This window comes from Zootoca vivipara, chromosome 14 (assembly GCF_963506605.1).
Source record: "Zootoca vivipara chromosome 14, rZooViv1.1, whole genome shotgun sequence".
Lineage (NCBI taxonomy): Eukaryota > Metazoa > Chordata > Lepidosauria > Squamata > Lacertidae > Zootoca > Zootoca vivipara.
In genome coordinates this window covers 51,354,829-51,375,650 of record NC_083289.1, presented here as the reverse complement: position 1 = coordinate 51,375,650, position 20,822 = coordinate 51,354,829, and the positions used below count along the sequence as shown (strand labels likewise).

The window sequence follows — 20,822 nt, the reverse complement described above, 5'->3', positions numbered from 1 at the left end:
GGCGTCTTATTAAATCCACCAGCAAAGTGCGCAGATTGAGGGGTTTGGGGGGGGGGAATTCTCTGCAGACAGTTAAAAAGCTTGATCTTTTCTGCTCAGTTGCAATTTTGAGGAGGCACATTTTCAAAATGTAGGTCTCGTTAGGAAATAATCTAATCCAGCCCACTCCCCCCCCCCCAAAAAACACCCACCCACCTGCATTATGGAGAGAGGCTGCTTACTGCTAGAGCATCTGTCTTGCATGCAGATGTTCCCATATTCCGTCACCATGAACTCTAGCTAGGGCTAGGAATGCCCAGTCTCAAACCCTGGAGCAGCTTACTCATTTTGTGAGCGAGTTTATTTGGGTGCCTGGCCTAGGCTGTAGTCTAACTGGGGAGGGCCGTAGCCCAGTGGCAAGAGCATCCTTCTTGCAAGCAGAAGCCCCCAGAGTCAATTCCACAGTGCCCAGTCAACACTAGAACCTTTAGAAGAGGATTGGGCCAATTTGTGGTGGAGAGGGCTATCAGGTGGCTGCTATCCACAATGGCTGTGCTGGAAGGAAGCAATGCTTCTGAAGGTCAGGCACTGGAAGCCACAGGAGGAGACTGTTGCTCTTGTGCTCAGGTCATGCTTGCAGGTCTCCCACAGGCATCTGGTTGGCCTCTGTGAGAACAGGATGCTGGACTAGATGGGCCATTGGCCTGACTGAGCTGCAGGCTCCCCTTATGTTCTTAAACCACTGAAGAGGTATAACCCTTTAGGACAGCTGTTGCTGGCTGCAATACTGGGCTACATGGATGGTGTAAGGCAATATTCCTCCATCCTAGTGGCCTCTAGATGCTTTGAACTCCCCCCAACGTATTTCCCAGGTTGGAGAAGGTTGGCAGAAGGGATCTATTATTATTATTATTATTATTATTATTATTATTATTATTATTATTTTATACCCTGCCCATCTGGCTGGGTTTCCCCGGCCACTCTGGGCGGCTTCCAACAAATACCAAAATACATTAAAATATCACAGATTAAAAACTTCCCTAAACAGGGCTGCCTTCAGATGTCTTCTAAAAGTCAGATAGTTGTTTATTTCCTTGACATCTGTATTCCACAGGGCGGGCGCCACTACCAAGAAGGCCCTCTGCCTGGTTTGCTGTAACTTCACTTCTCGCAGTGAGGGAACCACCAGAAGGCCCTCAGCGCTGGACCTCAGTGTCCGGGCTGAACAATGGGGGTGGAGACGTTCCTTCAGGTATACTGGACCGAGGCCATTCACGTGTTCGCAAGCTAATTGAGATATGACAGACCCGGCTGGAGGCATTTCCCTAGGCACCCCTCACTGAAATCCAACGGAACTTTGGAAAAGCATCGCCACCCTCCCACATTTGATTCTGCAAAAGAAACTAACTGGCGACTCGTGCTCCTTGCAGGATCAAGATGTGGCTTCTGCTCTTCCAGTGCAATCATAAACATGTTTACTCAGGAGCAAGCCCCACTGAGTGCAATGGAACCTGATCCCTAGTAAGCGTGTTTAAGGTTGCAGGCTTAGCATCCTTCAAACCCCCCAAAACTCTTGGTAAGTTGGCCGTGGGTATAGGCCATATATTTGGGGGGGGGGGGTCGGGGGCAGGGTTCATGTTAGGTGGCAAGAACCTGCTAATTTAAGTATTTTTACTGATTTACTTGATTTAGGTGGGGCAGCTGCCCCCCCGGTTACGCCCATGCGCCAAACTCAAAATGCACCCGCATCTTAGCAATTTAAGAAGCTTATAGCAAGGGGGACCATTGATCGATCCAGCTGACTGTCTACACTTAATGGCAGATGCTATCCAAGGTTGTCAGAAGCCCTACCTGGAGATGCCAAGGATTGACATCTGCTGGCCCTCCCCAAAAGCTCTTCTTGAAATAACTTACTATCCTAGCCGCAGAAAGCTAGGTTTGGAACATGCATAGACAAGCCGTCCAGTCTGAGCTTGACAAAAACTTGTTTTAAAAAGACAAACAAACTTTAATCGGTAATAAAAACAAATCCTTCCTCACCAACCTGTTCCCTTGCTCTGCAAAGGCAACAGCCAGCAAGTAACGAGCCTAAAACTCAATTGGACCAACCTGGCTGTGATGCTTTCAAAAGGGAGGACTGAGTTACAAAGGTACAAAGCTGCTCAGCCAAAGAGAACACTGGGAAACCCGTGTGGAATTGTGCCTTAAGTCTGAAAGTTACACGCAGTGCCTCTAGATTTGAACTTTGCATGGCTGTGTGTGCATCGAAAGGAGACGCCAGGAACTCTCACTGCGCACAAGTACAAAATCCAGTCATGCCGTTTGCAGATCCACCCTGAAACTTCACAGTATTTGCGTGGAAAAGTTTGTCCATTAGAAATTGCAAGCTTTCGGCAGTATGGGCTCCTGAAGACCTTATTAATTGTGTGGTGCTGGTTTTAAATGCGACACAGTTTCCTTATTTTAAGGCGGATCCACCTTTTCACATAGGGTTTGACTGAGTTTTGCATTTTAAACCAGGGGTGAGGAGCCAGTGCCCCCCCCCAAAAAAGCTGGACTCCCTGCTCCCATAAGATGCAGCCAGCATGGCCAGTGGTGAGGGATGATGGGAGTTGCAGTCCAGCAACATCTGGAGGGCCACAACTTCCTCACCTGACTTTGGTGATGTTCTACAAATCAACAATGATGTGCTTGTCATCATTTCGTCAGTTGTTCCTGGCTTGGCCATCTCTTGCTTTTCTTGTGTGAGTTTTAGCCCTGCTTTTATTCCCCCCCCCCTCAGATTTGCATCACAGTTGTGGGTTTCATACTAATCCCTACATGACAGTGCCCATCTGAGCAGGAGGGCTTTTTTTTTGCAAAGTGTCCTTTTAAGTTCTTGGGGTCACGGGAGGGTAGGCAGAGTCTAGCCCCTCCCCAAGGATCAATTCCGTTTTTGGAAAGCTGTCAGTAGCAATCTGCTTCATTCTCTTCTGTATTCCCTGCGGCGGAGAGAATATCCTGCAAGAGCGACTGGGGGCTCTTTTCCAGGTGATCGCTGCTCTTGTCTAAAGATCTCTGCAAACCCTCCAGGTCCGTCGTCTCTAAGTAAAGGATCAGGCACTCTGGATCCTGGGAAATCCTTTTAGCCGACTCTCCAACAGGAAGGATCAATTCTTCCCTCTGTGTTTCCTCCCTCTGCTGAGATGTGCTGCCCCGTTCCAAGCGCCTCTCCTCCAGGCAACTGTCTTTGCAAATCTTGGATTTCACGGCTAAAAGGATCTCGCAGGCTTTCAGCGCCACTGGCCTGTCGCAGTCATGCAGGGCTCCAAAGAGGAACTCAAAGAGCTTCACTCGGCAAAACGCCTCCAGCAATTCGAGGCGACGGGCAGGCTGGCTGGCAGGTGATGAGTCAGCGGCATACGGGCAGTTGACAAGCCCAAACCGGCCAGACATTTGGGCAGCAAAAACCTTGGCCAGTTCCAAGCCGCCGACCTTGACTTCCCAGTCTAAGTCTCTGTCCACGGCTTGGATCGCTCTGGAAACAAACTGCTCAGGGTCAGCCAGGACTTCCGGGTGGCCGTCCCGCAGCCAGTCAACGAAGACGCGGATCACAGCTCTGCGGGGGAAGCCTTCGGAGTCAGCAGACAGGATTTCCAGCAAGCGAGCCCCAATGCTGGCCTTGAAGGACAAGGAGAAGAGATGGGGGGATCTGAACCCTGTTTGCAAGCTATGCTAGGTGGGGGGAGGAATCCACATTGTGTTAACTCCTGCGGCACCAGGGAAACATGGTGTGCATTCTTCCCCTACCAAAGCAAACCCATTCTCCCTATACAGCCAAAACCACCCCCAGCCCCCTTTGAACAAGGTCTGCAGAATTACAAAGAAGTATTTGCAGGCTGTGTGGAACCCTAAAGAGGGGGGTGGGGGCCAAACAGCTCAGTGAGGACTGAGCATGCTCAGTGGCTATTTCATGTTGGCTGATTTTTTGGGGGAGGGGGCGTGAATACAAAACCAGAGGGAAGAGAAAATGGAGTGTTCTGACAAAGGCCATGGAACGCTGAACAGGAGCTCTGTGCCCTCCAAGGTTTCATACATCTGGCAGGGATGCTTTAAGTTGAGATTCCTGCACTGCAGAGGGGTTAGGCTAGATGACCCTTGGGGGTCCCTTCCAGCTCTAAGATTCTATGACTCTAAAAGTACTTTGGACTGAGCCCAGAAACTCAAGAACCATTGCAGTTGGTGTAAGATTGGTGTGATGAGCTTCGATCGTTGCACGCCTACCGACCTCCTAGCAGCCTGGTTTGGTTTCAATATCCTATCTATTGCTTCATAGTACAGTCATACAGTGGTACCTTGCAAGACGAAATTAATTGGTTCCACGAGTCATTTCGTATTGCGGAAATTTCATCTTGCGGAGCGCGGTTTCCCATAGGAATGCATTGAAATTTAATTAATGCGTTCCTATGGGCAAAAAAAGAGAGCTCTCCTTTCAATGAAATGGTGCCATAGCAAAGCAGCTTAAGGCGCAATCCAGCGCTCACAAACCCCGGCTCACCTGCCGCGCCCAGGAGCAGCCACATTGCCCCCAAGCGCCACGGCTGCTCCGGAAGTTTTAAGGCTCTGGAGAGGGGGAAGCAGGAGGAGAGCCAGGGAGAGGCTCCCTCCCTCCTTCCCCAGCAGCCGGACCCTTGCGCCCAACCAGACAGACAGCCCGTTCACGCGCAGGCGGCTTAAGGTGAGAGTGAGGCGGGATCCGGCTGCTGCTCGGCCGCCAGCAGCCATTTCGGTGCGCCGCCGCCAATCACCATGTCCCTGCGGAAGCCGGGCGATGGCGGCAGTGGAAGCGCGAGGTGGGCGGGCTCCCCGGAGGAGGCTTGGTCTGACTTTCTCCTCCTCGCGGCGCCCCTGCCCTGCTTCATCCATAGAAAACTTTGTCTTGCGAGTCTGCCAAAAAATTGCAAAACGTTTTCGTCTTGCGACTTTTCCGTGCCGCGAGGCGTTCGTCTAGCGAGGTACCACTGTACCTTGGAAATGGAACAGCCTGGTTCTCAAACATTTTGGCTCCCGAAGGATCGAAACCTGGAAGTGACTGTTCCGGTTTTCTAATGTTCTTTCGGAAGCTGAACGTCCGATGGGGCTTCCGATTGGCTGCAAGAGCTTCCTGCCGCCAATCAGAAGCAGGCGCTTTGGTTTTCGAACGTTTTGGAAGCCAGACGTCCGGGATGGATTCCATTTGACTTCCAAGGTGTGACTGTGTTTCTAGGCTGCGCTTTCAGGGGAAACCCACCCAAAGCGGCCCTCCCTTGTAAACAGAGCTGTGGTATTCCGGTCTGAATGTAGCCAGGGCACAAGGGAGGAGACAAAAACATGCTCAGCAAAGCGGACTGTACCTCTTTGTTGCTCCCATTGTTCTCTGAGCCGGGCTTCTTCGAGTCAGCGCTAGCAAGCAAGGAAAACTGCCCCAAGGCTTCCACCGCACTGGCACGCACGTAGCTCTCTGGGTCGGCCAGAAGGCCCTCTGCCAGCGACAGCACTTCCGAAGAGAGCAGCTCTTGCCAGAACCACTCCTGCCCTATGTAGAGATGAAAACAAAAAGGGAAAAAATAAACAGTGCCAATGCACGCTGCCTGATCCCATCAGCCCTCTGTCCCTACCATTAAAGCAAATGCCTTGCCCTGGACAGATCTTGCCAAGAGCTTGCCTAGGAAGGCTCACAGTCTCCAGACCGACCTCCGCAGTGCACAGAGGTCATCATTTCCTCCATCAGATGTACTGATGCCTGGAATCCTGAACAGGAAAGCGTTCCATCCTGCAACGTTTTGTTGCAGTTGCTTCTGGTTTGCATTTAAAGTCACCAACCAGAATGGCTTTTAAACAGGGTGACAACATCACGGGGGAATAAAACTGTAGATGGTCCAGTATACGTGAAGGAGCGTCTCCACCCCCATCGTTCTGCCTGGACACTGAGGTCCAGCGCCGAGGGTCTTTTGGCGGTTCCCTCGCTACGAAAAGCCAAGTTACAGGGAACCAGGCGGAGGGCCTTCTCGGCAGTGGCACCCACCCTGTGGAATGCCCTCCCACCAGAGGTCAAAGAGAACAACAATTACCAGACCTTTAGAAGGCATCTCAAGGCAGCCCTGTTTAGGGAAGCTTTTAATGTTTGATTTCTGTATTTAAATATTTTGTTGGAAGCCGCCCAGAGTGGATGGGGGAACCTGGCCTGATGTGCAGGGTAAAAATCATAAATTATTATTATTATTATTTGTACAACTCTGATTGCCAGTTGCTGAGAATCACAAGCAGGGAGAGGGTGATTTTACTCATGCCTGGCTTACGAGCTGACACGACTGCGAGAACACGATACTGGACTCAGTGGGCCTTTTGCCTGATCCAGCAGCCGGACTCCCCTTATGTTGTCACTGCAAAGCCCAAAGGCAGGGGTGCAGCCTGGAATTCTTTTTGCTGAGACATTCCTGGCAAGGAAGTGTGAGCCAACCGGGAGCTCATGGGCAGAAAAAGCCCCCAACCAGAAGCTCATGTAGTGGGAAAGCCCCCACTTTCCCCCTATCCCTCCTCCTCCACCCCCAATCAATGCATGCATTTTATTTACTGACTCCGTTTATCATTCACCCAATAAGTGACGTTGTCTGGGTGATGTACTGGTTAAAAGAAATTAAAAACACAGCTTCACTAAAACACCATTTTCGTAGCAGCACACACAAACACATGAAACTGAAAGCCTTATCTTAGCAGATAGCAACATGGTCCCTGAAATACTTTTTATAATACAGGGAGCCACGAAAACAATCTTCCCAGAGCTTTTTTCTTGGGGGGGGGGAACACCCCACCGTTCTAAAACTGCAGTGAAAGCAAGGATTAACCAAGCTTTCCAGCTGTTTTGGACTACAACTCCCATCGTCCCCACCCACCACACATGACACAAAGTGTAGAGCTGCTGAGTATGGCTAGCCCAAAATGTCCCGGCGAGTCACAAGCAAAGGCCTGGCAGACCAGGTTGGGCCAGCAGTCCTCCTCTCCTGCCAGGGCCGTCTTTAGCCTATGTGCCGCCAGGGTGCAAAGATCCGCCCAGCGTCCCCAAATTTAGTTAATTTCGTGTGCATGGTGCCATTGTGAATGACAAGCGCCGCTGCTGGTATGCCGCGTCCTTGGTACAAAGTTGAAAGTCCTTTAGTGAAACAGTAGGTATGCATTTCGGTAATACCTAGGTATATATGTACAGTATTTTGTTTTTCTAGCTTGATCAAAATTATTTATTATTTCGTAACAGGTAGATAATTAAGAGCTTAGGCCAGTGGACCCCAAACTAAGGCCCGGGGGCCGAATGCGGCCCAATCGCCTTCTAAATCCGGCCTGCGGACGGTCCAGGAATCAGCATGTTTTTACATGAATAGAATGTGTCCTTTTATTTAAAATGCACCTCTGGGTTATTTGTGGGGCCTGCCTGGTGTTTTTACATGAGTAGGATGTGTCCTTTTATTTAAAATGCATCTCTGGGTTATTTGTGGGGCATAGGAATTCATTCATTTTCCCCCCAAAAATGTAGTCCGACCCCCCACAAGGTCTGAAGGACAGCCCCCTGCTGAAAAAGTTTGCTGACCCCTGGCTTAGGCGGCTTCAACAGCAGGCGTCCCCCAGAATTCGGTACCCGGGTGCCCCGCACCCCTTGCACCCCCTGGTAAAGACGGCCCTGTCTCCTGTTTCAGCTCACCACAGCCATTGACGGTTGTGGACTCTCCTTTCTTGGATGTTTCTAAGGAGAGGCTGGGTGGCCGTTGGTCCCGGATGCTTTCCCTGAGATTCCTGCATCGCAGGGGGTTGGACCGGAGGATGCTCAGGCTCCCCTGCCACCAATTCTGTGCTTCTAAGATGGACGGACTGCTCCTCCGTCACCCGGCTGTGCTCCCTGCCCACGGGATCTGCCTTCCCTGCACTTACCTCTCAGGCGCTTCATCGCTTGCGTGAGATGCTCCAGGGCAGAGTCACGCACTTCCCAGCTGGGGCTGTGCATGCGCTTCTGCAAGACGGGCAGCATGTCTGCTCCAAGGGGGCAGGAGACAGAGGGAGGGTCACAGACAGAACTGTTCCTGCTTATTAAACAACGTCAAGTCTGCCACGCTTTACACATTGCGAGTAAAGTCCTATTGGAATTAATGGGGGTCACTTCTACCCCCCTCCCTTTTTAATTTTAATTTTAAATTTTATTTTGACAAAGTTATAATCATAAATAAATAAGAATAAAAATGTGCACCCCACCACCGAGATCATTCCATTGTAACTACCCAGCCTCCCACAATTTCAACACCTCTTGCAATGGTTTGACCCCCTTTCCGCTTTTAACAGTACAAATTCTATAAACACCCTCCATATCTCCTCAAAATCATTTCTCCTGCATATTCCACATCTTACCTTAATGGCACATGTTAAATTATCATTAATAGCTATATCTCACACCTCTTCATACCATTCTTCCACTTTATATTCTGCTTGCCCCTTCCACTTCCTAGCTATAATAACTCGTGCAGCTGTCAATAAATTCGTGAGCAAGTCCTTCCTAGCCTATATACCTTCCGCCCCATTATAAATTGATTATAATGCTACCTCTGGACTTTCGGTCAGCTTTAACCCAGTGACTTCTGTTACCTGGGGGTCACTTCTGAGTAGGACAGTACTGTAAGATACAACCCAATCTACATCTGGGGGTGAAGACAAGTGAAAGGCCTTTTTTACAGCAGGTTCAGGCTCCGAGTGTGAGGTTCCCCACCCCTGCTAGAAATAAGAATCTAATAAGAGCTCTGCAGGATCAGGCCCGTGGCCCGTCTAGTCCAGCACCCTGCTCTCATGGTGGCCAACCAGACACATGTGGGAAACCAGCAAGTAGGACTTGAGCACAAAAGCCCTTTCCCCTCCTGCAATTTCCACCGACTGGGATTCAGAAGCCTTGCTGCCTTTGACTGGGGAGGCAGCCCAGAGCCGTCTCTCCCTCCACGAATTTGTCTACTCTTCTTTTAAAGCCACCTGGGGTTGGTGACCATCGCTGGTTCCTGTGGGAGGGAGTTCCGTAGTATAACTTCGTGCTGGGCAAAGAAGTAGTTTCTTTTATCTGTACTTCCAGCACTCAAGATTCACTAGATGCCCAGCTCAACTGGCCGCACTGCTACTTATGCCAGAAACAGGCTTGCAAATTTACCTCTGAGAAATTGTTTGTGCTGCTGGAAGTCACTGGCAGAGTCAGAGGCTTCCGAGGTGCTTGGAAACCACTTCAGTGTTGCTTGGAATGCCTTCTTCAAAACCTGAAAAAGACAAGAGGGGGATCCCGTGAATGAAACTCCCCAGGATGACCAACATCCTGGTGCTTTTACTCTGGCTATCCCCAAATCACTCCTTTTGCAACCAAGAACCAATGTGATGGAGCGGTTGGAGGACCTGGCTGCTACCTGGGAGCCCAGGGCTCAAATCCCCTGCTCGGCCGTCATGAAGCTCCCTGGTTGGCCTTGGGGGGCCCAGTCGCTGCCTCTCAATCTAGCCTCCGTCACAGGGTTGCTGTGGGGATTAACCAAGGAGGGAGAGAAAAACATTCCCCACCTTGAGCTCCTGCTTCTGACTCAAGAATCCATACTTACAGTGGGGCTGCTATCTGGACTCTTCAGGTATACAAGGAGGATGTCAAAGATTTGTTCCATGACTTCATCAGAAACGGAAGCTAAAACACACCAAGAAGGACAGTTAGGAGTCATTTTATTTACTTATTTATTTACTTTGCAATTTATACACTGCCCTTTAACAAAAGATCCCAGGGTGGAATACAACACTAAGGAAAAAATATATAATCAGGAACTGAACGGAACTTCAGAACTCACTGTGGCAGTTACAATAAATAATAAGAATAAATAATAATAATAATAATAATAATAATATATTATTTATACCCCACCCATCTGGCTGGGTTTCCCCCGCCACTCTGGGCGGCTTCCAGAAGGATATTAAAATACAATAATCTATTAAACATTAAAAGCTTCCCTAAACAGGGCTGCCTTCAGATGTCTTCTAAAAGTCTGGTAGTTGTTTTTCTCTTTGACATCTGGTGGGAGGGCATTCCACAGGGCGGGTGCCACTACCGAGAAGGCCCTCTGCCTGGTTCCCTGTAACTTAGCTTCTCACAGCGAGGGAACCACCAGAAGACCCTCAGCAGTGGACCTCAGTGTCTGGCCAGAATGATGGGGGTGGAGACGCTCCTTCAGGTACACTGGAATATGAATATGTGTGTTTATTTTAAAGGGAAGGGTAGTTCAAACGGGGGGGGGTCCTAGAATTGCCCCCAGCCATTAAAAAATGCAACTAATTTTGCAACCTGTTGTGTTTGCTGCATGGAAGAGGCAGCCAGCTTGTTTTCTGCTGCTCCACAGGCAAGCACCCAAACCAATAGCTTCAAGTTACAAGAAAGGGAGATTCAGCTAAATACAGTATTAGGAAGAACTTTCCTGACAGTAAAAGCTGTTTGACAGTAGACACCTCTCTGGAGGTGGTGGGTGTGGGAATGTTCAGGGAGGCAGGAGAGGATATATTGTTTATTAATATCCTTCCTAACTTGTGCTAGCAAGTTCTATAACTTAGCAAAGTTTTAACATAACCCTTTGAACGCACAGTGGGTAGCTGGTTGCAAGCACGTTTCAGCTTCTCAATATAGATTCCTGGTAAGATCCCTTATTTCCTTCTTAAAAGAATGAACACGCCACAGTCTTGCGTTAAGTATTAAAAGTAGTTTACAGTGGTACCTTTGTTTATGAACACAATTGGTTCCGGAAGTCTGTTCATAAACTGAAGCGTTCATAAACTGAAGCGAACTTTCCCATTGAAAGTAATGGAAAGTGGATTAATCCGTTCCAGATGGGTCCGCGGCGTTCGTAAACCGAAAATTCGTAAACGGAGGTGTTCATAAACCGAGGTTCCACTGTACTCATATTCTTACCTTCCAAGTTCCGGACTGCAGAATCCGGGACCGGCAGCCATTTTACACCGGAAGTTGCGTCGATGTAACTTCCGGTGTCGCTTCACCCATCTATGGGCACCAAAATGGCCGCCGCCAACACCGGAAGTCACGTCTATGCACTTCCGGACATGCGTAGATGCGACTTTTGAAGCTGGCGGCGGCCATTTTTGGTGCCCATAGAAGGGCAAATCGGAAAGAAAAAAATGGCCGCCGGCAGGAGAAAATAATGGAGAAAAACGGGAGACGAAGTGATACGGGGAACCACCGGGAAAAGGTAAGTAAAAAAGGGGTTTTCCCGGGGAAAACGGGAGACTTGGAAGCTATGCATATTCTGTTCACAGTTGGATCCCAGAGGGCAGACTTAGTTACAAAGACATGTGGATCTACCCCACATGGGGGGGTTAATTGGAGTGACTGCAGGACGAAAGGAAGATGGAGAAGGAGGAGGGCTGTGTGCCTTGTGCTCTTGTTACCTGGACAGGTAAGGTCATGCCCACCTCTCGTCATATGCAAGAGAAAGTATGTCCCAGTGCAGGAGGAAACAGGAAGTTTTTGACTGGCTGGACCAAACACCCCTTTGCATGTCCACTCTAGGAAAACAAGGACTGTTGTATTTGACTGCTACTTATGTATCACATCCCACAGTGGGCTCTGCTTCCTTGGAGGTTTTTTAAAGCGGAGGTAGGATGGCCAATAAGCCAGGAAGGCTTTCGTTGAGGTTCCTGCCTTGCAGGGGGTTGGACTAGATGACTCATGGGGACCCTTCTGACTCCACAATCCTGTGAAAAGCTGGAAAGGACCGTCAAGGGAATCCTTGTTCTTCCCTTGCCTCCCAGGAGGTTTCTTGCAGGGCTGTGGTCACCCTGGAATCGACAGGGAACACCGAGATAGCAAGGGAGGGGGGCACTACTTACTTGCCCACCGAGACAGAGCTCCGAGGAGGCCCAGGGCTGCCCGCTGAACTCGGAAGCTGCCGACCAGGATGTTGCCGATTTTAGCTGCCAGAGAGGAGACTGGAATGGCGAGGCCAACGCAGAACTGCAGCAAAGTCACCACGGACTGGAGCAAAGGCTTATGGGGAAACTCCACTGCCAAAGAGGCCTGGCGAAGAAAAGGGGTAAATGCAATCTCAGCCCATTTTCTAGAGGTGTCTTATACACAGGCTTCTGGGTATGCTTCGGCCCCACTGCACAGGGGCAAAATTTGGTAAGGAAGCCAGAGTTCAGCATCTCAAGAGTTTCAGCTCGAGACTGTACAAGGATAGTACATTTAAAGCCTGGTGAGCTGTATTTTTCCTCCACTCTTCAGCAGGAAAGGCTCCCAGCGTGGCTTACCAATATTAATAACAAGAGAGTCCCTGACCACACGTCTCGTAATGTAAAAGATGCAGCACAAAAGGAAAGAGAGAAGAGGAGGAAAGAGGAAAGTAATTAAGAACAGGCACCAGTTCTTAAAAAAGTTATTCTAATGACCTTTTCCCTATAAAAAGCTCAGGGAGAAGGAGGAGCCAAAGGAGGTTGGGTCTTTGCTTCTCTAGATCTTACCACATACTGGACCTCCTCCAGATGAGCCAGAGTCTGGCACAGGAAACTGACACACGAGGCCCTGGAGGACAGAAGAGACTCCACAGAGGCAGATTGAGTGGCCGGGCCGGGCGGCAAACCTGGAAGTGGAGAAAGGGAAGCCGGAGGACACCAATAGAGCAAAAGGCTTCTCTGAAATGGCTAGTAAAAGCAGCCTTCCCCAACCTGGTGCCCACCCGATACTCTGGACTACAACTCCTAACAGCTTCAGCCAGAGCAGCCTGGCTGGGGCTGATGGGAGTTGTAGTTTAAAGCACTTGTAGGGTACCAGGACGGCTAAGTGTATGCAGAGGGGAAAGAAAGTTGATTTTTGTCCAGTGCCCTCCCAAACAGAAGTGGGCAGAATCCACCTGGGATGTTCCAGCAAGGACTGTTGTTCTTTGGATCTGGGCCCAGGCGAAGTATTTCAGGGCCTGTTAACTGTACTTCGCTCTCTTAACCCACCCATCCCGCTCAATTGTTATGTGCACATGAGAAGCTAGGAAGAGCCTGCTGAATCGGGCCTAGCGTATGGCCCCCCTAATGCAGCATCCTGTTCCCACAGTGGCCAAGCAGGTGCCCCCAAGGGAAGCCCCAGAGCACAAGAGCGAGCCCTCTCCCCTCCTGTGGCTTCCAGCAATTGGTATTCAGAAGCTGTCAGGGGTTATTGTGACTACTCTAGAGTAACGACGCTCCTCATGCTTGTCTTTAAACAGTTTTTATTAGTGCAGTCTATTTACAGTGAGACAGGTGTGTAAAACATGTCTGCTCATTCCGATGCAGAATCTGGCACTGCCCCCCCCCACGTGATCTTCTCCAACATAGGAGTCTCGGGACAGTGAATCTCCTCCCTTTCTTTCTCCTGCGTAATTCCGGAACCGAAGGAAAGGGTCTACGCTCCATGCTTTCATTTTCTCCCTTCTCCCCCTCTCTTTCCTCCCTCCTGTGTAGCCGGGGCTCTCTCGTGCTGCTGGAGCCCTGGCCCTCTCTCTCCACTTCCTGACTAGCCTCCTCCGAGCCCTCGCTTCCGTCACTGCTTGGGGAGGAGCTACTTCTGATGCAAGGGGGAGGTTCTCTGTACTTTTTCCCCTTACAGAAGCAGTTGCTGCCTCCTAACGTGGAGGCAGAGCCAAGCCACTGTGGCTGGTAGCACTGAGCTCTGAGGCCGCATCCCAACTCAGCAACGCACCTGGGAATTCTAAGGATGGAGAAGCGCCTCTCAAGACACAGCCCATTGGCTGCAGCAAAAGGCCAAGACCTTGCACCTGGATTGCCTGTGGGCTTTAAAGGAGGAGAGGGAGCAGGTTAGGTCTCTCTTGCATCCGCAGCAAGGCAGCATCTCTATGGTTTCAATGTAGGTTAAAGCTTTATTCCGTGTATTAATGCAAATGCATGCAGAAAAGCAATCGTCCCGCCTTCCCCAACCAGGTCTTTTGGGTATCAAGCCCTGCTTGCAACTGCAGTTTGTGAGGGGAGAGAGGGGGGGGAGGGCAGGAGAGGCAAAAACAGCAAGAAAAGGGCAGCTCTCCCCTGTGCTTGGGGCACAATCCTATGCCATTTTAGTCAGAAGTACGTTCCATTGCTTTCAACGGGTCTTACTCCTCAGCGAAAGGGACACAGGGCTGCAGCCTTAGACTTTGTTGCACCTGCGGGTGAAAGCTAGGAGGTTAAGCATGGCTTCATAGAAAAGGCCGGCTTGAGGAGGGATTCTGGTGACTGGGAGCAGCCACCGAGACCACATAACCGGTCCTGAAAGACCTACATTGGCTCCCAGTACGTTTCCGAGCACAATTCAAAGTGTTGGTGCTGACCTTGAAGGCCCTAAACAGCCTTAGCCCAGTATAGCTGAATGAGCTCCATCAAACCCCCATCATTCAGCCCAGACGCTGAGGTCCAGCGCCGAGGGCCTTCTGGCGGTTCCCTCGTTGCGAGAAGCCAAGTTGCAGGGAACTAGGCAGAGGGCCTTCTCGGTAGTGGTGCCCGCCCTGTGGAACACCCTCCCTTCAGATGTCAAGGAAATAAACAACTATCTGACTTTTAGAAGACATCTGAAGGCAGCCCTGTTTAGGGAAGTTTTTAATGTTTGATGTTTTATTGTGTTTTTAATCTTCTGTTGGGAGCCGCCCAGAGTGGCTGGGGAAACCTAGCCAGATGGGCAGGGGATAAATAATAAATTATTATTGTTATTTTATCTGTTAAAGGAAAACAAGGTCAAACAAAATACTTAATGGCTTGGCAGCCCCACTTATGGGGCTCCTTTGCCATTTGGGCTTTAATGTTGAAGGGAACAAATCCTTACCAGGCTTCAAGTTTCAGGAGTCCTAAGGCCAGAGGGCCTGACTGAGTGAGGCTCAATGTCTTCAGAGCAAGTGCCACCAGCTTCCAGAGGCTGCATTCGGGGCAGCCAAATGCAGGAGACCTACAGGAGGGAGGAGGAAGATCCATTAGTGCGCGTGCATAACCTTTAGATAAGTATTTGTTTTTATTGCCAGCAGTCTGTCTAAAGAGACCATGGCGTGTGCCTCTGGGGGTGAAATCAATCCGCTGGAGAATCACACCACCTGCTGTGGCTGCAGAAACCAGTAACTCATAACTTCTGCCTCCCGTGCTGTTTTTGCTGTGTTAGCAGCAATGAAGAGACCTCCCTGGGACACAATCTTGGGCAGTGTGTCTGAAGGTCCTAGGCTGCCCAGGCGACAAGAGCCACCCCCCAGCTAAGCCTCACTGATGTGGTCCAAAGGAAAGCAGAGCAAGATGTTTGGCACCAGCTTGGCTGCAGGAGTTGCAGGAAGGAGAAGTACAAGGCGCTGCCCAACAGTCTTAGGGATTCCACTCCTGACTTGTGTAGCGTTTACTCCTCAGTCTTTTCTTCTGCTAAAGATATCCCACAAGGTAGTGGAGATTTAGAATCTGAGTTTTCTTTCTCCTAGATGGGTGACCTTCCTGGGGGCAGGTGGGGCAGGTGGAGTTGTGGCAAATGAAGGCCTCTCCCCAAGACACGCCCCTCCCCAGCCCTAACTTCATAACTTCATCGCCCGGAGCACTTTTGCCTGGCTGGGTGGGATGTGTTCTTGACCTCTTATGATGCCTCTTGCTTGCTGGGATGCAGGATAGAGAGCCATGTGTGAGTGTGTCCAGAAACCGGCCTACTCTATAAAGGTAAAATTGACACCTGCTGCCCCGCCCACATTTGCCTCTGGCCCCGCCCACCACTAGCTTGTTGGTCCCAGAATGTTGCCCCACAGGGCTGGGAAAGGTTCTCCACTCTAGTTTCCCACCGATTAGCAGCATCTGCCCAGGGTTTCTGGTCAGTGGCCTGGAAATGTCAGAGACCGAACTCGGGAACTTCTTTTGACTGCAGCTGCTGGACTCAATGGCTCCCAATTCTATTCTAAGCATAGTGCAAAGTATTGGTTTTAACCTTGGAAGACTTCTTTGATTTAGATCAAGGATGGGGAACTGGCTGGATTACATCTCCCATCCTCCCTGACTGTTGGCCATTCTGGCTGGAGGCTGATGGAAGCTGGAGTCCATCAATGTCTGGAGAACCAGACCTCCATCCTTCACCTCCCCTCACAGTAATGAAAGCCACGGTGCAGGTGCCCACCTTGCCATGCTGAGGAACAGATCCACCAGCTGGTGCCCAACTTGGGGCAGCTCTTCTGCCAGGAGGGACTCCACTGTTCCCGCCAGCCGCGACCAAAGCAGTTCAGTCCAGGCGTCCTGGTTGTGCTCAAACAACGTCGTCAGCAGCTGCAAGGAATGCTTGGCCCGGGAGGCCGAGTGGGATTTGAAGGACTCCTCAACGCGAGCAACTATCATTCGAGTGCAAGCCGGCCAATCGCTGTCCACCGAGCTGAGGAGGCGAGACGGTTCGGACTGAACGGAGAAGATGAGCACGCGAGCAAGAAGGCGGTTGGCTCCTGAAGCCACAAACAGGCTCGGGTCTCCTTGGAGAGCGAAAATCACATCTAGGGAACCTGGTGTTGAGAGAGACAGAGAGAGAAGGATGGAGAATAATTTTGTAATAAAGTGCCCCCGTCCATGATGAGGAGCGGCTTGAGGCAGGCCCAGGTACGTTGCACTATAAATTTTGGCAGAAGAAGCAACGCTTACCTGAGTTGCACAAGAACTGGAAGGCGCTGTAATGCTGCAGCATACTGTAAACGCCCTGCACCCAGCCGCTCCGGATGGACGTGTCTTCCCACAATGCACTGCTCAGAGGCCCTGCTTCTCCAAAGGCACCAAATACAACTTCTCCCTGCTGAAGCGAGAACAGAAGAAAGCGGGAGATTCTCACGGTCGCTGGCCTATGACTAATGCCCATTTCTGGGGGGGGGGGGGGGGAATCCCGAAACACATGCAACCTAGTGCTGCTCTTTTATGCTTTTCAGGTGGTTATATTTTAAGGGTTGGACCCCAGCGATTTAGAGGCTTCCCCTGCATGCAAAGACAGGCTCTGGTGGATGGAGCGGACGAGACCAAGAGTGGGTCCAACTGTCAAGAAGGCATTTTCTGCAGTTGCTGTAGAAGGAAGCGAGGGGCAGATGGGGCTCATCCACCTGGGGAACGAGCCCATTCAGGGGAAGGAAAATTCGGGTCCAAACCCCCCACTGCCTTGTGGGATATCTTCTGGGGCAGAGAGGCTAAGGAGTAAGCCCTACATAAATCTGGAGTGGAGTTCCTAAGACGGTCAGATGGCACCTTGTACGCCTCCTTCCAGCAACTCCTGCAGCCAAACTGGTGCTAAAGACTTTACTGACCTGCAGGTGTTGGAAACTACTTTCAGAGGCAGCAAATATCCCAGTGAGCCTCAGGATGAAGGAAAGGATGGTGGGATTTGGCTCCTCTTGTCTGAGCACAGCCAGGACCAGCTCTTTCAAACACGGGTTTTCCTCTAACAGCAGCAGGCTGGATCCTGGGAGGGGGAAAAGAGGGGCCAACAGTGAAAAGCCTCTGCGGTCTACTCAGAATTAAGTCCTAGTGATTCAATAGGAAGCTGCCTTGCTTAGTCTTCTCCAAACTGACTCTCCGTATTTTAAGGCAGGGGATTTCCTCAGCCCTACCTGGAATCACACACTCAACCTATTAAGAAATCTTGCATGCCCCCAGCCCTCCACACCTTATACCCACAGGAAGGGCTTCCTAACATTTCAAGTGAAATCTCCTTTCTTGCTATTTGAACCAGCTGCTTCAGATTCTCTGGAGCTCCAAATTTGCTCCATCAGCTACAACAGGCTTCCCCAAACTGGTGCCCTCACTACATTTTATACAACAACCCCTATCATCCCTGACAGTTTACCATGCTGGCTGGAAACTGATGGGAGTTGGAGTCCAACAACATCATGGGCAGGCGGATCGCACCAGGCAGGGGAATACCGGTTTCAACTTCAGCTATCACCTCTTTATAGTCTCTTTTCTAGGTTAGATATTTGTAAGTGTTGGATTAGGACCGACGAGACCAGGGTTCAAACCCCCACTCAGCCATGAATTTCACTGGATGACCTGCCTCTCAGCCTAAGCTTCCTCACAGGGTTGTTGTGGGGCTTAAATGAAGGGGTGGGGAGAGAAAATCACATATGCCACCTTGAGCTCCTTAGGGAGAAAGGTAGGATATAGATAAACAAACTATTTCTGTACCACTTAAGACCAAAATCACAAGCCCCAGATAGAGATCCTGTGGCCCTCCAGATGTTTTTGGCCTTTAGCTTCCATCAGCCACAGCACAGATAATGAATAGTACAGTCATACCTCACGTTGCATCTGCTTCATGTTGTGTCTTTTCAACTTGAGAACGTGGCAAACCTGGAATTGTTTACATCCGGGTTTCGCCACGCGCAGAAGTGCCGCTCTGGTTGTGGACTTTTCGGGGTGCGGATGGCACCCCAGAATGGATCATGTCCACAACCAGAGGTACCACTGTAGAACTGTAGAAGAATTGGAAGGGACCCCACTGGTCATCTAGTCCAACCCCCTGCAATGCAGGAATCACAGCTAAAGAATCTCTGATAGATGGCCACCCACCCTCATCGTCCAGCCCGGACACTGAGGTCCAGCGCCAAGGGCCTTCTGGTGGTTCCCTAGTTGTGAGAAGTGAGGTTACAGGGAACCAGGCAAAGGGCCTTCTCGGTAGTGGCACCAGCCCTATGGAATACCCTCCCATCAGATGTCAAGGAAATAAGCAGCTAACCTATTTTTAAAAGACATCTGAAGGCAGCCCTGTTTAGAGAAGTTTTTAATATTTAATGCTGTATTGTTTTTAACACACAATTGGGAGCCACCCAGAGTGGCTGGGGAAACTCAGCCAGATGGGCAATGTATAAATAATAAATTATATTATTATTATTATTATTATTATTATTATTATTATTATTATCTAACCATGGAACTTACCAGTGTTGATCAGCATCTTAAACCAATCCAGCAACTTTTCCAAACAAGTGTCATCCGAAAGGGGGTGCCTTGGATCTGCCAGAATCGTACATACTGAAGGCAGAAGTTGAGAGCACTTTCTATCCATGGTGAGTCTCAGTTCTTCCGTTTTGTTTTTTTTTCCTCATGAAAGAGTGTAAGAACAAGGCAGAACCTACAACACAGGAAAAACATGTTGATTTTGAAGAGGAAACTAAACCGGAACATGGGATCCTGCATCTAAATCTAACGGCCCAACTGTACTCAAATGACCTGGTTTCACCCACTCACACTTAGGATCGGACCCAAAGCTACTGTTTTTGAGGGCTACGGAGGGGGGCTTGACTAAAACTGGGGAACATCAGGGGGTGGGCGGCCTCACGGTTCCATTAAGCCCCCCTCCTTTCCTGCTCCGTAATCCAAACATTGCAGCTCAAGTGTTGTACCTGCAGTGCTTACTCAGAAGTAAAGAAGCAGCAGCAGCAGCAGCAACGAGACCAGCTTGAGCATATTATCAAGTAAGTGCACCTCTCGGGGTCCCCTAGGAATGGAGCTCTCCGCACCCACAGCTCGGCCGGCGTGATCAGTGTTTACTCAGAAGTAAGTGCCAAAGGTTTCCACAGAACTAGCCTCCCCAACAATTTGTGCGCCTATCACTTCTGCTTTAATCGGGAATAAGCCGTAGGAATCTCTGGAGAGTTCACCAAGCAAGCATGCAAACGCCGCAATCCTGGAGAGAAACCCCGCTGAACAAAACGGGGCTTGCTCTCCGAGCAAACGTGGGTTGGATCGGGTTGCAATAAGATCCCCGCGCTCTGCTATTGCAAACACCTTACCTGCCCCGTTTCCCTTCCAAGCGCTACTGGGCATGCTCAGTTCATCTTCGGCAGTGAGCATGCTCAGTAGGCGCAAGCGAAGCCTTCCGCATTCCTGTTTTGCCAGCACTTGTCATGAGTTTCTCCAGGCTCGCTAGCCAAAGCATCTGTGGAGAGTAAGGAGAGTCTTTTTCCGAGGCGGGGCTACAGGGCATGGGTTGCGGCAGAGGGATCTGCCGGAGTCGGGTCAGAAGAATTCTTTATAAAGAATTTCCTCCAACCTCCAGACGTTTTGGACTACGTCTCCCATCAGCCCCTGCGACTACGCCCATAACGCCTGTGGTAGCTTGCTGGGGCTGATGGGAGTCGTAGTCCAAAACGTCTGGAGGGAACCAAGTGGAAGACAGATGTCTATGAGTGTTACACGCAGTGCCGGATTTGCATATAACAGTGATGGCTAAACTTGGCTCTCCAGCTGTTTTGGGACTACAACTCCCATCATCCCTAGCTAACAGGACCAGTGGTCAGGGATGATGGGAATTGTAGTCCCAAAACAGCTGGAGTGCCAAGTTTGGCCATCACTGACGTATAAGCTAAACAAGCTATAGCTTAGGTCCCTACTCTTGGAAGCCACCCAAAAAATTAAAGGGAAAAAAACTGGATGTACCTTTCCAAAAAATAAGATAAAAAACAAATAAAATAAAACCTACATACAGCAAAAGTGTTTTGTGTTGTGTAGCCTCCTACTTGTTATGTGCAAATGGCTTTAGATACCTATTAAAGGTAAAGGGACCCCTGACCATTAAGTCCAGTCACGGACAACTCTGGGGTTACGGCTCTCATCTCGCTTTATTGGCCGAAGGAGCCGGCATACAACTTCTGGGTCAATAAAGCGAGATGAGAGCCGTAACCCCAGAGTTGTCCGCGACTGGACTTAATGGTCAGGGGTCCCTTTACCTTTAATAGGTGGCCAGCATGACTAAGCCACTTCTGGCGAACCAGAGCAGTGCACGGAAACACTGTTTACCTTCCCGCCAGAGTGGTACCTATTTATCTACTTGCACT

General features: G+C 50.1%; 1 protein-coding gene across 2 annotated transcripts; it reads right to left on the bottom strand.

The window, feature by feature from the left end:
* Positions 1–1,925: 1,925 nt before the first annotated feature.
* Positions 1,926–19,825, bottom strand: BRAT1 (BRCA1 associated ATM activator 1). Of its 2 annotated transcripts, none has more exons than XM_060282536.1 (14): positions 19,779–19,825; positions 18,925–19,117; positions 17,295–17,449; positions 16,648–16,795; positions 16,139–16,511; positions 14,831–14,950; positions 13,721–13,812; positions 12,514–12,632; positions 11,884–12,070; positions 9,603–9,682; positions 9,170–9,272; positions 7,918–8,019; positions 5,352–5,533; positions 1,926–3,639 (listed from the first exon to the last, which is right to left on the bottom strand). In XM_060282536.1, exons 2-14 carry the CDS (start codon positions 19,049–19,051, stop codon positions 2,926–2,928), a joined length of 2,502 nt encoding a protein of 833 aa, XP_060138519.1. In that variant the 5' UTR covers positions 19,052–19,117; positions 19,779–19,825; the 3' UTR covers positions 1,926–2,925. The 2 variants fall into 2 exon arrangements, with proteins under 2 accessions (XP_060138519.1, XP_034987986.2); XM_035132095.2 differs by having other exon boundaries at positions 1,927–3,639; positions 7,918–8,016.
* Positions 19,826–20,822: the final 997 nt, after the last annotated feature.

Coding starts and splice junctions, on each gene's coding strand:
- BRAT1 (XM_060282536.1), bottom strand. CDS start 19,051: ATGGATAGAAAGTGCTCTCAACTTCTGCCTTCAGTATGTACGATTCTG. Junction 9,683..11,883: donor AGCTCTGTCTCGGTGGGCAA/GTAAGTAGTGCC, acceptor GGTGTGTTTTAG/CTTCCGTTTCTGATGAAGTC. Junction 8,020..9,169: donor GCACAAACAATTTCTCAGAG/GTAAATTTGCAA, acceptor GCCCCCTTGGAG/CAGACATGCTGCCCGTCTTG.